The sequence below is a fragment of the Cervus canadensis genome, chromosome 2, assembly GCF_019320065.1.
Source record: "Cervus canadensis isolate Bull #8, Minnesota chromosome 2, ASM1932006v1, whole genome shotgun sequence".
NCBI classification, from domain to species: domain Eukaryota; kingdom Metazoa; phylum Chordata; class Mammalia; order Artiodactyla; family Cervidae; genus Cervus; species Cervus canadensis.
Window position 1 is genome coordinate 46,130,588 of NC_057387.1, and position 13,654 is coordinate 46,144,241.

The 13,654-nt window shown below is 41.5% G+C and overlaps 1 protein-coding gene across 3 annotated transcripts; it reads right to left on the reverse strand.

Moving 5' to 3' along the window:
* Positions 1-414: 414 nt before the first annotated feature.
* On the reverse strand, positions 415-12,635 carry RWDD3 (RWD domain containing 3). Of its 3 annotated transcripts, XM_043460579.1 has the most exons (4): positions 12,505-12,635; positions 3,361-3,848; positions 1,003-1,118; positions 415-904 (listed from the first exon to the last, which is right to left on the reverse strand). In XM_043460579.1, the coding sequence occupies exons 1-4, from the start codon at positions 12,587-12,589 to the stop codon at positions 790-792; spliced, it is 804 nt and encodes a 267-aa protein (XP_043316514.1). In that variant the 5' UTR covers positions 12,590-12,635; the 3' UTR covers positions 415-789. The 3 variants fall into 3 exon arrangements, 2 of the variants coding, with proteins under 2 accessions (XP_043316514.1, XP_043316516.1); XR_006268070.1 differs by lacking the exon at positions 415-904 and having other exon boundaries at positions 1,010-1,118; positions 3,100-3,848; XM_043460581.1 differs by lacking the exon at positions 415-904 and having other exon boundaries at positions 1,042-1,118; positions 3,408-3,848.
* Positions 12,636-13,654: the final 1,019 nt, after the last annotated feature.

Sequence of the window (13,654 nt, forward strand, 5' to 3'; positions counted from 1 at the left end):
CATTTTGAGATTATCAGACTTTACCAAATTTTCCATCAGAAATTAAAAACAGTATCTCCATATAATATCCTCCCTCTGGTAAGTCAAGTTCATTTTGTGTAAAACACTTCTTCCCTTGTAAAACTAGAATGTAAATTTTTCAAAAAAGAATTTTCTTTTAAATTGACTCTTCAGTCCTATAACTAGTAAGCACCATGATATTCTGGGACCCCAAAGAAAGCAATTGTAAATCAAGTTCTATAGAACTTCTTTGGTTTGTATTTAAACCAACCATTTATTCAATTCCACAAAGAAATCAGTGTTATATTTTTCTTAACATTCAACTTAAAACATTAGACATAATAAGCTGAATGAGGGAAAATCATTATCAAATGCTAAAAATGTAAACATGAAAAAAGTAAACATGAAAACAAATCTCTTTTTAAAAATTCATTTAATTACAAGAAAATTAGCCAGAAAATTGCACAGTTCCAAACAAATCCTCTGTATAAACACAAGGGCTCATTTACCATCATCTTTTTATATTTATCTCTCAAATAACATTCCATCTACTGAACCCAGCTTCTACTGGCAAAATTAGGATACATGGGTATTTTTACTGTTTTAATATTCCATAAGCAGAATTAGCTTTTGTCCTGAAGTTATGATGGTGTCTGTCATTCTGCTTCAGAGAAACTCTAAAATTGTTCCCTTATGAGTTTCAATTAGCCACTCTCAAAATCCAATGGAAATAGAAAACAAAAAAAAAAAAACCACTGTAGTTTCTCTAAAAGATTCCTGTCTTCAACTTCATTTTACCAGCCTAAGTACAAACTCAGAGAAAAGCTTCTTAAGTCCTGTAGTTTCAAATTCCTTTTGTAACTCATCCAATGACAAATACTCTTTGACTTCAAATGCCAGAAACCTGCATTATACAAGAGAAACTCATGAATATGCCTAAATTTGTCAGAGTATAATTATTGATTCAGTTGCTTTTCCATCTGCAATAGTACTAAATTATACCTTTTGTGTTCTGTCTGTACTTTTGTTTCAAACAGTACACTAATCATTTTCTCTTTGCATTTCTTTCCACTTGAGTCCACATCCACTTTGCAGGTTTTCTGAAGAATCAGGTACTCCTAAATGATAAAACAGTATGTTAAATACATATCTGACTCTGAATCTCAAAGTCTTACTTTTAAAGGAGAAATAATCTGCTGGCCTGTTTGCATGCTGACAGAGTACTCACTTTCTGAATCAAGCAGTAAGAGAGTTATACAGTGTTTTTACATACTTGGAAGCATAACATTCTGGTGAATGCTGGAGTAAAGAAGGTTCTAATCCAACTACACAGGCTTAAATCTAGACTAGTCAGCCTACTAGAGCTGATTCTGGGGCTAGTTACCTAAACCCTCTGTGCCTCAGTAACTTACTCCATAAAATGCTTGCTCTTAACAGCTACCTTATGGGGAAGCTGTGATGGTTAAATGAGCTAATATGTGCGAAGCACTTAGAGCAGTGCCTGGCGCAACAGCACTTAATACAGCACCAGCTACTGTCTTTATCACAGAACTATTACTACTTCAAGTCAGACTGACGTGAACAGGCACACAGTACCAAACTTTCCAAATTGATGGAATCCATAAATATGCACCTGTAATTCTCAATCCTGATAAACAATCTTAAAAAATTTAACAGAGATATTTACATTAAATGGCATTTGAGGGAAAGTTAATAAAAAAGAAAGAACTATTTTTAAAAGTTCTCTGCATTAGCACAGGTCTAGCCATATGTTTCGGAGAAGGCAATGGCACCTCACTCCAGTACTCTTGCCTGGAAAATCCCATGGATGGAGGAGCTTGGTAGGCTGCAGTCCATGGGGTCGCTAAGAGTCGGACACAACCGAGAGACTTCACTTTCACACATTGGAGAAGGAAATGGCAACCCACTCCAGTGTTCTTGCCTGGAGAATCCCAGGGACGGGGGAGCCTGGTGGGCTGACATCTATGGGGTCGCACAGAGTCGGACACGACTGAAGTGACTTAGCAGCAGCAGCAGCCATAAATATACATTCATTAATTGATGGATCCAATCAGAGTAAAAACATCTGCAAAACAGCTGCACTTAGCCTAATATGCCTGAGCTGGCTTAAAGAAAAACCTGAGCCCTTTGGGGAAACATGAGCAAAGAAATGATGAGCATTCATTTAGTCAGCCAGTATTTTACCCAAGAGAGTCCAGCTATGAGTGAGTCAGTGATAGTTGCTCAGTCATGTCTGACTCTCTGCGACCCCATGGACTGTAGCCTGCCAGGATCCTCTGTCCAAGGAATTCTCCAGTCAAGAATACTGCAATGGGTTGCCATTTCCTTCTCCAAGATATACTATACATCACCTTAAAATATGTGGTTCCTTGGTCAGACCCCAACCCAAGATCTGTACTAAATCTGAAAATGTGTTATACCTATACACTATAACCTAGCACTACTCTGGTTAACTGAGGTTATTAATTACCAAGTTTTGTGTTAAGAGTACATCATGAAAAAGCTATGTAATCCTACAAATTTGTAATAACCCCACATATCTTTAAGACAGTAAGTTATGAAAGATAAATCTGTTTTAAATAAATTCTACTATAATTATTCTTGACCCAACCCACTTGAAAGTATAAAACCTATTAAGTGATTTGTAGCTCTTTTAAGATTTAACATATAATAAGCAGTTTTCCTTGTCTGGTCCCACATAAAGCAGGTTAGATGTGTATAGAATGAGAACTTGAAAAATCTGAAGAAGATGATGATTTTGAAAGCAGCTGCTGAGACAAGTCAGGTGGAAAGCAAAAGTTAGGGAGGAGATGACAAGCTGACAGCCCGAATGATTCTACTTCCACTCATACTAAATCCTGGTTAAAAGGGACCAGCTCCTCTTTCCAGGTACTACAGATACCAAATTCAAGCATCAGAACATATCTTTAACTGCCAAATTAAAAGTTTGCAGGCTTACCCACAAATACATACATGCTGTGTGCTTAACCAAGGAAAGAAATATAAATAGGCACAAAATTAGTGCAAATTTATAAAGTTTAGGCTCAAAGCTAATTACAGAAACAAACATTTGTGTACCATAGAGATTGCTTTTTTAATAACCTATCACTTTCATTAAGTGGCATGACTTTTAAAACATAATCTTCTACTTATTCTTCAAGCTTTATAAGTCTGTAGTTGTAATTAGAAGTTACAGATAGTCTTTAAAAAAGAAAATATCTATTAATATGGTAAGAGTGCACGCAGAAACATCTTAATGATTCATCTGCCCCATTGTTATAAAACACCATTTTAGCAGAAAAGAGCCAAATTCACATTCAACATCAAACTTTTTGGCACCTTGATGTCATTTCTGTCTCCCTGCAGTAAAATCAGTATGATTTTACCCATGAACATCAGTCTTCCTGTCAGCCTTAAATCAGAAACCCACTTCTCCACAGTTTTGACATATTTAGTCTTCGATCTCATGTGATCTAAATGCAAAAGAGTCATCCACAACCCATCATCCACAGTCACGCTTGCTGCAGAAGAGCACTTTTCACTGCCACCTCCTGCTTCTGGGCGCTTGAGGATGTGCCTGAGGTTTTGCTGAATCCAAAGAACCAGTTCATGAACCATAGGTTCCGACAAAAGGGTCTCTGCTTGCTCCAGTAACTTCTCCTTCACGATTTCACACTGGGCCCTGGTCAAGTCCTTGGAGTTCACCACAATACCAGGTAGACAGGATGGGTAACTGAGAGGTAAGTGGAACACCAACTGCAAGGGTATATCCGTATCTGTAAATCCTTCAGCTTTTGTGAGAATTCTGAACACAGCCCCATCTGTCTCTGGAAAGCATCCAAAAATAATGATTAGTTGTACCTAATTCAATTTGAATGGAACACTAACAAGAGAAAATTTTGGTTTCAGATGTCAATTTTATTTTTCATGTGAAAATTAAGTTATTTTGTCACACTAAGAAAGCCATGATTTACAGGTGTTTTCTTTCAGCCATATATATATATATATATATATATATATATATATACACACACACACATACATACATATACAGTCATAGAATCATGCTCAACCAGCACCCAGGATTTCACTGGCATTTACAATGGCTATTATCCTCTTTTTATTAAGGTCACCAGAAAGGTTTCTCCTTATATGATTTTTTTTTTCTACCCAGACTTAGTTGATAATTCTGGAAATTCCTAATAAACTCACATGAACCTTCAAAGAAATAGTATTGTGTATTTATAAAATCAGGAATTAGCTTAAAAGCTATACACTAAATCCAATGAAAGTCATGGTGCAGTGAGTCCAAGCAGAAGCAAATACTGGATCCCGTGTGGTGGTTGTAAGGGTGCAGAGAATACCAGCACTAGGCATGCACAGCCACTGCCTGGACCCGCTCTTTCTCACTTCAGATGTATTATTATCGGTGCAACATGAAGGCAGCGAGAGGAACTAAAATGGGGCAGCCATCAGTTCAGCCGTTTTCTGGCTCCACGAGGAGGGGGAAAGGGGAAAGTACACACAGGATACAAGATGAAACGCTCTGCTCTCTTTCAGATTTGCTCCACTTCACCCCTCTGATGTGTTCCACACCACTTCACCCCACTTTTCACAAGTTGATAAAACGTCAGGCTGATTCATTCTGCAGGGGGCAGAAGCACACAGATCAGAAGAGAAGAGTAGAACAGAACTGGGTGCCAAGGAGGCTCTTTGAAGTTAACTTGCCTTGTCTACCCTACTTCTATCTCCACATCCCTTGTTTCATTCTCCTTCACAAGACAGGCAGTCAGATCATTCTCATTTTCATACCTGGATTGCTACTCAACAGCCTTGACAATGGAAACCTGAATGTATCCCCATTTTAAAGAACTGAACAGAACATTAAAATGGCTCTCTAGCCATCTGATTCCATTTATTCAGAAGCCATGGTTATGGACATTGATTTATACGGGACCAAACATATCCATTACACAAGGTTTTTCTTTAGTAAAATCTTCAGTATCAGAGGCAAAGCACTGCTGTTTTAGGACACTACCCCAAAACCCAGGCAGTAACCATTATAAAGATCATATTAAAATGATATAACTTAAATTTGTATTACATAAGAAAAACACGGCTGCATAAAGAAAAATTTTCCAAACAACTTAGTGCATTCCCCTAAAATGCATCACCAGATTCTCAAAATCTTTCTTTCTTCTATCCTGTTACTTCTCCTTTAAAAAAAAAAAAAAATTGTACTATTAAAGTAGGCTCCCTGGATGTCAGTAAGATCACTACATTTCACTTGGTAAAATGGGTATTATAAATAGACCAACAGACAACGTGTAACCACTAGACTAAATAAACCCTCCAGAAATCATCTAGAGGGTCCACTTTCCCTCTCAAGGGGGAGACATAATTTTTAAAGCTCTTCATTCATCATTTAACAAATAGGCACAGGAAACATAAGAGATTCAGGTTCGATCCCTGGGTTGGGAAGATCCTTTGGAGGAGTAAATGGCAACTGACTCAAGTATTCTTTTTTTATTAATTCATCTATTGAAAATACTTTTTTTTTAATTGAAGGATAATTGCTTTACAGAACTGTGCTGATTTCTGACAAACATCAACATGCATCAGCCTTAAGTATACATACGTCCCCTCCCTCCCACCTTCCTCCCCATCTCACCCCTCTAGGTTGTTACAGAGCCCCGGATTGAGTTCCCTGAGAATACAGCAAATTCCCATTGGCTATCTATCTTACACATGGTAACCTAAGTTTCCATGTTACTCTCTCCATATATCCTACCCTTTCCTTCCTCCCAAGCTCCCTCGTCCATCCCCATGTCCATAAGTCTATTCTCTGTGTCAATTATTCTTGCCTGGAGAATTCCATAGACAGAGGAGCCTGGCGGGCTACAATCCATGGGGTTACAAAAGAGTTGGACACAACTTAGCAACTAAACAACAAGTCAGCAAATAGAAAAGCAATGAGAGAAAATCCTGACTTTAGCTTTGGAAATTGTGAAATTATTAGTTATGTTTAGAAGGAAAACTACTTTAATCATATCAAGAATTAAAGGACTAACAACCTTCCTGCTTGGTTTTTTCTGTGACTCCTTCCACACACACACACACACACACACACACACACACACAGGAGTTGCAAACTGAAATTACACAAAATGATGCTATCTCTGTAAGAAAATGAAAATCCCAATGACATACCCCAATACTGCTGATATTTAATGCAGTAGTAAAACTGTTCATTCTTTTAAAAACTAATTTTCTCCCTAAAACTCTAGAAGCATGTATATTACCCTTCCTTTCTCATCTGCCTTGGTTTGTACATGCAATTAAACTGGCTCTCTTTGCCTCAGAAATTTTCATGTAATCACATATACTGTCAGTCTGATTTGGGTTATTTTTCCATAAAAAAGAAAACAAGGTTGTTCCTATCTACTTTACGTTTATTGAACAGCTTAGAAACAGAGTGATTAACAGAAAAATAATGGTGTTCTATATCTTACTGTTAACCTCTGGCCTTCCCTGGCACCAAGACACTCTAGTTATTAAGTTCAACTCACAAACTCATCATTCTCAATAAACATCTATGCCACACAAAACTTATGCCTGCCCTAAGAATCTATAATTTTCATAAGTTCCAAGACTATTTTCACCTAAAGATCCTAGCAAAAGATTTAAGTCTTGCCTCTGGTTAGAGTTCACATATCTATTCCCTAGTTTGGATTTTTTTTTAATAAGTCTTTATGCCTTAAAATAAGTGTATCAACTTCATAACCAAAATAGGGGTTTCAAACCTTATTCTTCCTTACAAGTATATGAAAGAAATTATGCTAACTATACTCCAAACAACAGAAATTCAAACTAGAGAAACTGAAATAAACCCCAAATTCCATACCATTATTTTTAAGAATTCACCCTACACACACACAACAGAAATTCAATAAATGCTGTACAATAACAGAAGACAGTGGAAAATGTAAACAAATTTAAGAGAATGAATTCTTCAAGATTCATTTAGAGCCTATTAAGAAATCATTGCATCATGATTGCATCATTGCAATCACTGTATCATTGAATCATGGCATCACCGACTCGAAGGACATGCGCTTGAGCAAGCTCCAGGAGCTGGTGATGGACAGGGAAGCCTGGAGTGCTGCAGTGCAGAGTCAGACACGACTGAGCAACTGAACTGAACTGAACTGAAGAAATCATTTATATACCACATACAATTGGCTTTCCCAATACTTGCTTTTTTTTTTTTTCTTTGCAGTATTTACATGTCCTCAGGGTAAGACTTGTTCAGAAAACCACCAAAAAGTCCCCAACAGCCTCTCTTACTTCATCGTACAGGATTTTTTTTCCCTCTTGCTCCCGGACGCCTCCCCACAAGTATGCATCCACCAGTGCTGCAGCTGGATTGTTATATATTTTAAAAGGTAGTTACAAGAAAAGAAAAAAAAAAAACTAAGAATAAGTGAAGATCAAAGTGGCAATCCCTCCTTTAGAAGTGAAGTTCAGGGCTGAATTGGTTTTAGAGGTGACCTCAGTACCGACAATCAGCAGGAAACAGAGCTGAGCAGATTTAGACGGGTCAATGGGTGACAGTAATGATTCATTTTGCAGGAAGGTCCAATGCAGTCTGAACATTAGTGTTAGCAGAACACAAAAATTTACTCTGAAGCTACCACGCAAACATATCCTATGATATTGAGTCTTACACACCTCCCACTTTACAACATGCTTATCTGTAAGATGATTTCCAGAAACACAATTCAATGTATAGTGAGCACTGACTATGGTAATATACTCTGTGACCTCTGATTACCTCATCAAGAAAATGAAGATCTGTAACATCCCCAGTCTCACCTACTTCACAGGTACCCACACGGCCAGGCACACACATTACCCTTCAGAACTATTCTGAACCTAAGCTGGACCACACCTGATTCTTTGCTCTGGGTGCTCATCTTGCTCTCTTTATCTGGACAAGTGTTATCCCTGCTCGCTAAGAACTCTTTTCCTGCTGCAGCAACTCATGTCTATTAAGGAGCATGATGTACTGCACGAGTCCACCCTAGTGGTTACTAAATCAGCCTGAGCATCTATTATCTTCTCTAAAATAAAGAGCACCCCTCATCGGGACTAATGACAAGCCTGGCAGATTTAACAACGTTTTCTCCTTTAGGTGTGTCTGTGCTTAGTCACTCAATCGCGTCCAACTCTTTGCGACCCCATGGAGCCTGCCAGGCTGCTCCGTCCACGGGGATTCTCCAGGCAAGAATACTGGAATGGGTTGCCATTCCCTCCTCCAGGGGATCTTCTCAACCCAGGGACTGAATTAAGGTCTCCCGCATTGCAGGCAGATTCTTTACCAACTGAGCCACCAGGAAAGCCTAGATTTGTCTAGCTTCCATGAAAAAAAGATGTTAGTGTTCTAACTTTCCTTATATTTCACTGACATATCTTTTAAATGTCTTTCAGGATTCTCTGCCACTGTTTTCCCAGTACCTGAGAAAAATTCCTTGCCAATTTCATTTGCTTAATCACAGCTTAAGATTACCTATCTTTCTTTTGAATAAAGTTGTTCAAATTGCCCCTTCTTCTCTACCATTTGTTCTCTCAGATATACAAGAGATTATGTACATATGCATAAATACTTCTTGAAAAATAAGCTAAAAATAAAAAATCTTGAAACAAAAAACAGAATACCTCTCATCAAATAAGATGCATTTAAAGTATCAGGTATACGGCAGGCGACCCCATTAAACCTGGCACTTTGACTGCACTGTGCCAGGGTCCAACCTCGGCAGGATCCAGGGGGTACCCTCAGGATGAACGGTGTGAGAGAGAGAGAGAGAGAGAGAGAGAACACGTGAGACCAGCCTTGATAGGGCCAGGTCTGTGTTCTACTTTTTGACAACAGTTTTTATGCCCTCAGTCAGAACGTTTCCAAAGTTTCCAAAGTACAAGATGCTTACTCATGCTTACACAGGATTAGTATTACATCAGTTTGTTTTTTAGGAAGAGCAGGATGTTTTCTGCTTTCTAATTCTATAGTAAATCTTAGCACATTATCTTTGGCCTTGGGGCCCATTAACATTTTATGCGGGTCAGGTGAATGTAAACCTATTTTCCGTTTCTGTGGTGACCTTAACTGAAAGGTAAGCAGTCTCATAGGGCAACAGTACAGAGTAGAAGTATATCCTTGTTAACACAAAAATTAATCCTTCTGCAGAAGTTGTCAGTTGAGTTTATCTAAGAAGTTTACCCCACACTGACTCTGCGACTTTGGTGAGGCAGCCCCTGCCTAGCACTCCTTCCTAATAATTAACAACCGTTTCATTGTTACCACACTAGGGCTAAGCTCTTATTTTTCTAGATCTATAACTATATTAACAATGGTTTCCACAGCACAACCTTAGCACATTAAAAGCAAAAACACAGCAAGCAAAACACAGCAAGCAAACGTCAACCCAATAACCACCTTTAGAATAATTTTTCTTATGTTTTCTAATAGGACTCCTTCACCCCCCAAAAAGGCTCTATGTCTATTAGGGCCTTTATATGATCAGGTTCTTTATGCTGTTTTATGATTAGGGTATTATGAGCAGTCATGCATATTAGTACCAAGGGCATAGACACATTTGCCAAACAAACTAAAATACCAGCAAAGGAGTTTAAATTAAAACACTCCTTTCACCCTGGATAATCTCATAAAGTACCACCACCGAGGAAACTTATTGATTAAAGTTCTAAATTGATTCTTATTTGGGAAGAGATCTGGAAAGGCCTTCTGCCTGTGTCACAGAAATTAGGGAGTAGCCTATTGAAGCAAGCATCAGAAAGACAGATATTCATCTTTAAGTTGAGCGCCAGGGGCAGCTTTTCAGAATCCCTGAGAAACCTGATCCGCCTTGCCGGTCGAGTGGGATCTCGTGAGCTAGCTCCCGGCAGCACTGAGCAGGCAGCAGCAGAATGCCCCTGACTTGGTCTACCCATGGCACACCCTAGTGGACCGGTGTCAGAGCCCTCAGAATTCACACCTGGAAGAGAAAGCTACAGCTGATGCCTCTTACAATGAACTTACTACAACCACCACAAAGAGGCCACAGTGTATCTAAGTCCCCTGAAATTCTCAGCACAAATTAGTCCAGCCAAAAGAATGCAATTATTCAGACTCTTCAATCTTATGGCCTTACTAGATGACCCCTGGGTTGGCAGCGTGAGCCTTCCTGGGCTACCTTCTACCAGAAGCGCAATCCTACCAATGTTAACCTGATTTCAGGGGCAACAAAGAGAAGCTTATTTGAGGGGAAGGCCAGGAAGGAATTGATGGTATTCAGAATGTTCTGGTGTTAAGCTTATATCCTCCAATCCAAGCTGACAGTGACCACGAGAGTGGTAGCCAGCAGCCCACTGGATGTTTACTGTGGTCTATTATAAAGAAGTTCTTACTTACCCTTAATTCCCCCTTGTGAACATCAAACATTCCTATTTCAACCACTGAATTGTTTTATTCTCCAATGAACCTTTCAGCAACAAAATGTCCTAAGTTGTTACACTGAATTCTTTTATAATTCAATTACTTACTGATGCCAGAACACTGAATTAAATTAATTAGGAGGCATGGCTTGAAGTCATGCTCAATTTAACAGCAGATAAAGGGTCCACAGTGTTCTTTGTATCAAAAAATTGCTCCCTTTCTTTCTCTGCTTACTTTTTTTGGTCTTCTCTGAACCCTCAGCAGTGTCATATGCTCAACCATGTACTGAGGACAGAGACCACCATCAATCCATCCTCTTTCAGGTGTAATGGTAAATCATAAGTTCATTTTCCCAGGATATTCCCAGTTGAGCCATAATAAAGGAATTAAAGAAAACTAATGATATCCTCAAATGGCCTGCCTCAAGTAGAAGTAATGAAGTAATTATCAATAAAGAGAGTAGTAAAGACACCAAGATGATAAAGAAATAACAAATGCTATCCAATCAGAAGATAGGTGGCAAAAAAAAAAAAAACTAAAAGTGAGTAAATCTTCTCATGAGGATTTTAAACGTTGTTTCAGAAAGCTGCAAGACAGGCTAGGCATTGAAAAGCAAGCAGCTTCACCACATAAATAAATTGGTTCACAGTACCCAGAACACGTCAGTGCTAAATGAACGTGTACAGACTGGTGATCAAGAGAAAAAAAGGAAAAGGAGGCCATCCCTGCTCCGCAGGTGAATAACACATCACATGGACACGAGGAATAGACCCTAACCCTTGATAGCTTTCTCCCAACACCCAGACATTTTAGACTACCTTCTTAAAGGTCAATCTATGGTCAGAAAGACAATTTTAATAACAGCTGAAACATGACAGAAGTTTAAATCTCCTGCCAAAAAATTTACATAATGTATTTGAAAGCTAAGTGAAAATTGAAAATCATCTGCATCACTGCACTTTTTTCATAAACTGAAGTTTTGTTTTTTACTTAACAGAAGCTACAGACAGGTACAGAGAGTAAGTTTTCGCTGTCATGAAAATAAAGCCAGAATAACCGTTCTAGACTGTAAGTTCCGGGGGACAGTGTCTTTGAAACCTTGCGTTTTCAGGGACTCAAATGTGAGCGCAACAATTAATGCGCCCCAAGAGCCTGTAATTGATAACCACCTTTAAGCGAACTAGAAAAAGCTGAAGAAAAACAATCTAACTGAGAGAGTTCTGACTGAGCGCTGGTTGAATTCAAAAATTCATTCAACAATAATTTACTATGAATACCTACCATGTGCCTGGCACTGACCTAGGTGCCTGCAGTTTTGTGGTTACAAGACAGACAGGGTCCTGCCTTCTTGCAACTTGAGACAACCAAATACCCATTTAGTTTAACTTCAGCGGGTGCCCTGATGGGGAAGTTGGGTTTAAACTAGGGGTGTCGGGAGAGACCTCTTTTTAAGATGAGATCTGAAGAATAAGTTCAGGACACCCAGGGAAAGCCTCGGGGGACGCTGTCCAGGAAGGCGCAGCTGATAGCCCTCAGCGAGTTGAGGAGTGATCAGGCTAGGGGGTGCAACGGGGCGGGGAGTATGTTTGAGGGGGTGTAGAGGCGAGTGGGGGAGGGACGGGAGAATGGAGGGAAATCAAGGAATTGGGGGCAGGGGCGAATGGAGGTGGGAACGGGCGAGTGGGGGTGAGACGCGAGAGTAGAAGGTGAGACGGCCCAGTGGATGAAGGGGCGCGGGAAGCAGGGACCGGCCGACGGGCTGCACAAGCCTGCGCGTTATGTTCTCGGCTGACTGCAGAGCAGCGGAAGGGGCGCTACGCTATTCACGTTTTAAGGGTCGCCGCACTCTCCCGCCTGCTCCCACACACGCCCAGTCCCGGCGCCTGTCATTCCATCATTCAACTACCCCGGCCCCCAAGTGTGGGCTCGAGGAGGTGAGCCCAGTCGGGGTGGGTGGGGAGCCCGGGTCCCTCTGGCGCGGAAGTAGTCACCTGAGAGACTCAGCACTTCCCACTCGTCCGGCCCGCAGAAAATCGCTGCCAGGGCCGAGAGCTCCTCCCGCACCGGCTCCGCCATGGCCGCGCCGCCCCGCACGCTCAGCACCGCCCCTTCCGCCGCCGCTGCCGCCCCGGTAGTCCCGGAACAGTGCGGCCGGGCGGCCACCAGGGGGCGCTCCGCGTCTCCGCTGCGCTCCGCGGGCTGGAGGCCACTAGACGCCCCGCCCACAAGCTCCGGCTCTGTAACTGCAGCGGGAAGACTCACGCCGTTTGGGGGGCTTTTCTCCGAGGGTGAAGGCCCTGTGGTCCAGGGCAGGGTGTCTGCCAGAGGCCACCCTGCAGCTCACCCGCTGCTTTTCTAACAGAGGGAAGCCGCCTAGCAAAGCCGGAAATTCTCTAACTTTATCCCGGGCTTTGTACACTAGCCATTCCCTCCCAGACTTGTCCTTGAAGGGAACTTGGAGGTTGGGGGGGGGGGGGGGGAAGGCAGGGAAGTGACCAGAAGAAGTTAGCCCCTGTCTGGCTCAGAATTGAACTAGGTGTTAGAAACACTGCAGTTAACAGATCAGAGGAGATTCTCCGCCCTCATGGAGGTACTAGAGACCCAGGCAATATGGGACACCCGGAAAACCTCCCGGGCAGTAACAACCTCCAGATGCTGAGAGGTAACTGGAGCTCAGACTCTAGACCAAGACCGGATTCCTCTTTCTCTTTCTCCTAACGATGGTTCAGAAGGGGAGAGTTGGACCTGCCACCTCTGGCATTCTAAGGATGTTACTGGGGTGGCCTGGACCCTTGCTGGGGACCTGTGTACCCAGGTGCTGGGAGCAATGTCATAACGTTCCTATTTGTCTCTGCCTTCACAGGGTTCCCTGGTGGCTCAGTGGTAAAGAACCCCCGCTGCCAACGCAGGAGACCCAGGTTCAGTCCCTGGGTGGGTAAGATCCCCTGGAGAAGGAAAGGGCCACCCACCCCATATTCTTGCCTGGGAAATCCCATGGACAAAGGATGCCTAGCCGCTACAGTCCATGGGGTCTCAAAAGAGTTAGACACGACTTAGCATATAAACAATAACAAACAAACAAATCACAGGGGACAGCCCTGCTGAAATTGGCAAGTGGAACTCCTGGGCCTTGGAGGGTAC

Coding starts and splice junctions, on each gene's coding strand:
- RWDD3 (XM_043460579.1), bottom strand. CDS start 12,589: ATGGCGGAGCCGGTGCGGGAGGAGCTCTCGGCCCTGGCAGCGATTTTC. Junction 3,849..12,504: donor GGAAGTGCTGAGTCTCTCAG/GTGACTACTTCC, acceptor GATGCTTTCCAG/AGACAGATGGGGCTGTGTTC. Junction 905..1,002: donor GTACAGACAGAACACAAAAG/GTATAATTTAGT, acceptor TGTATAATGCAG/GTTTCTGGCATTTGAAGTCA.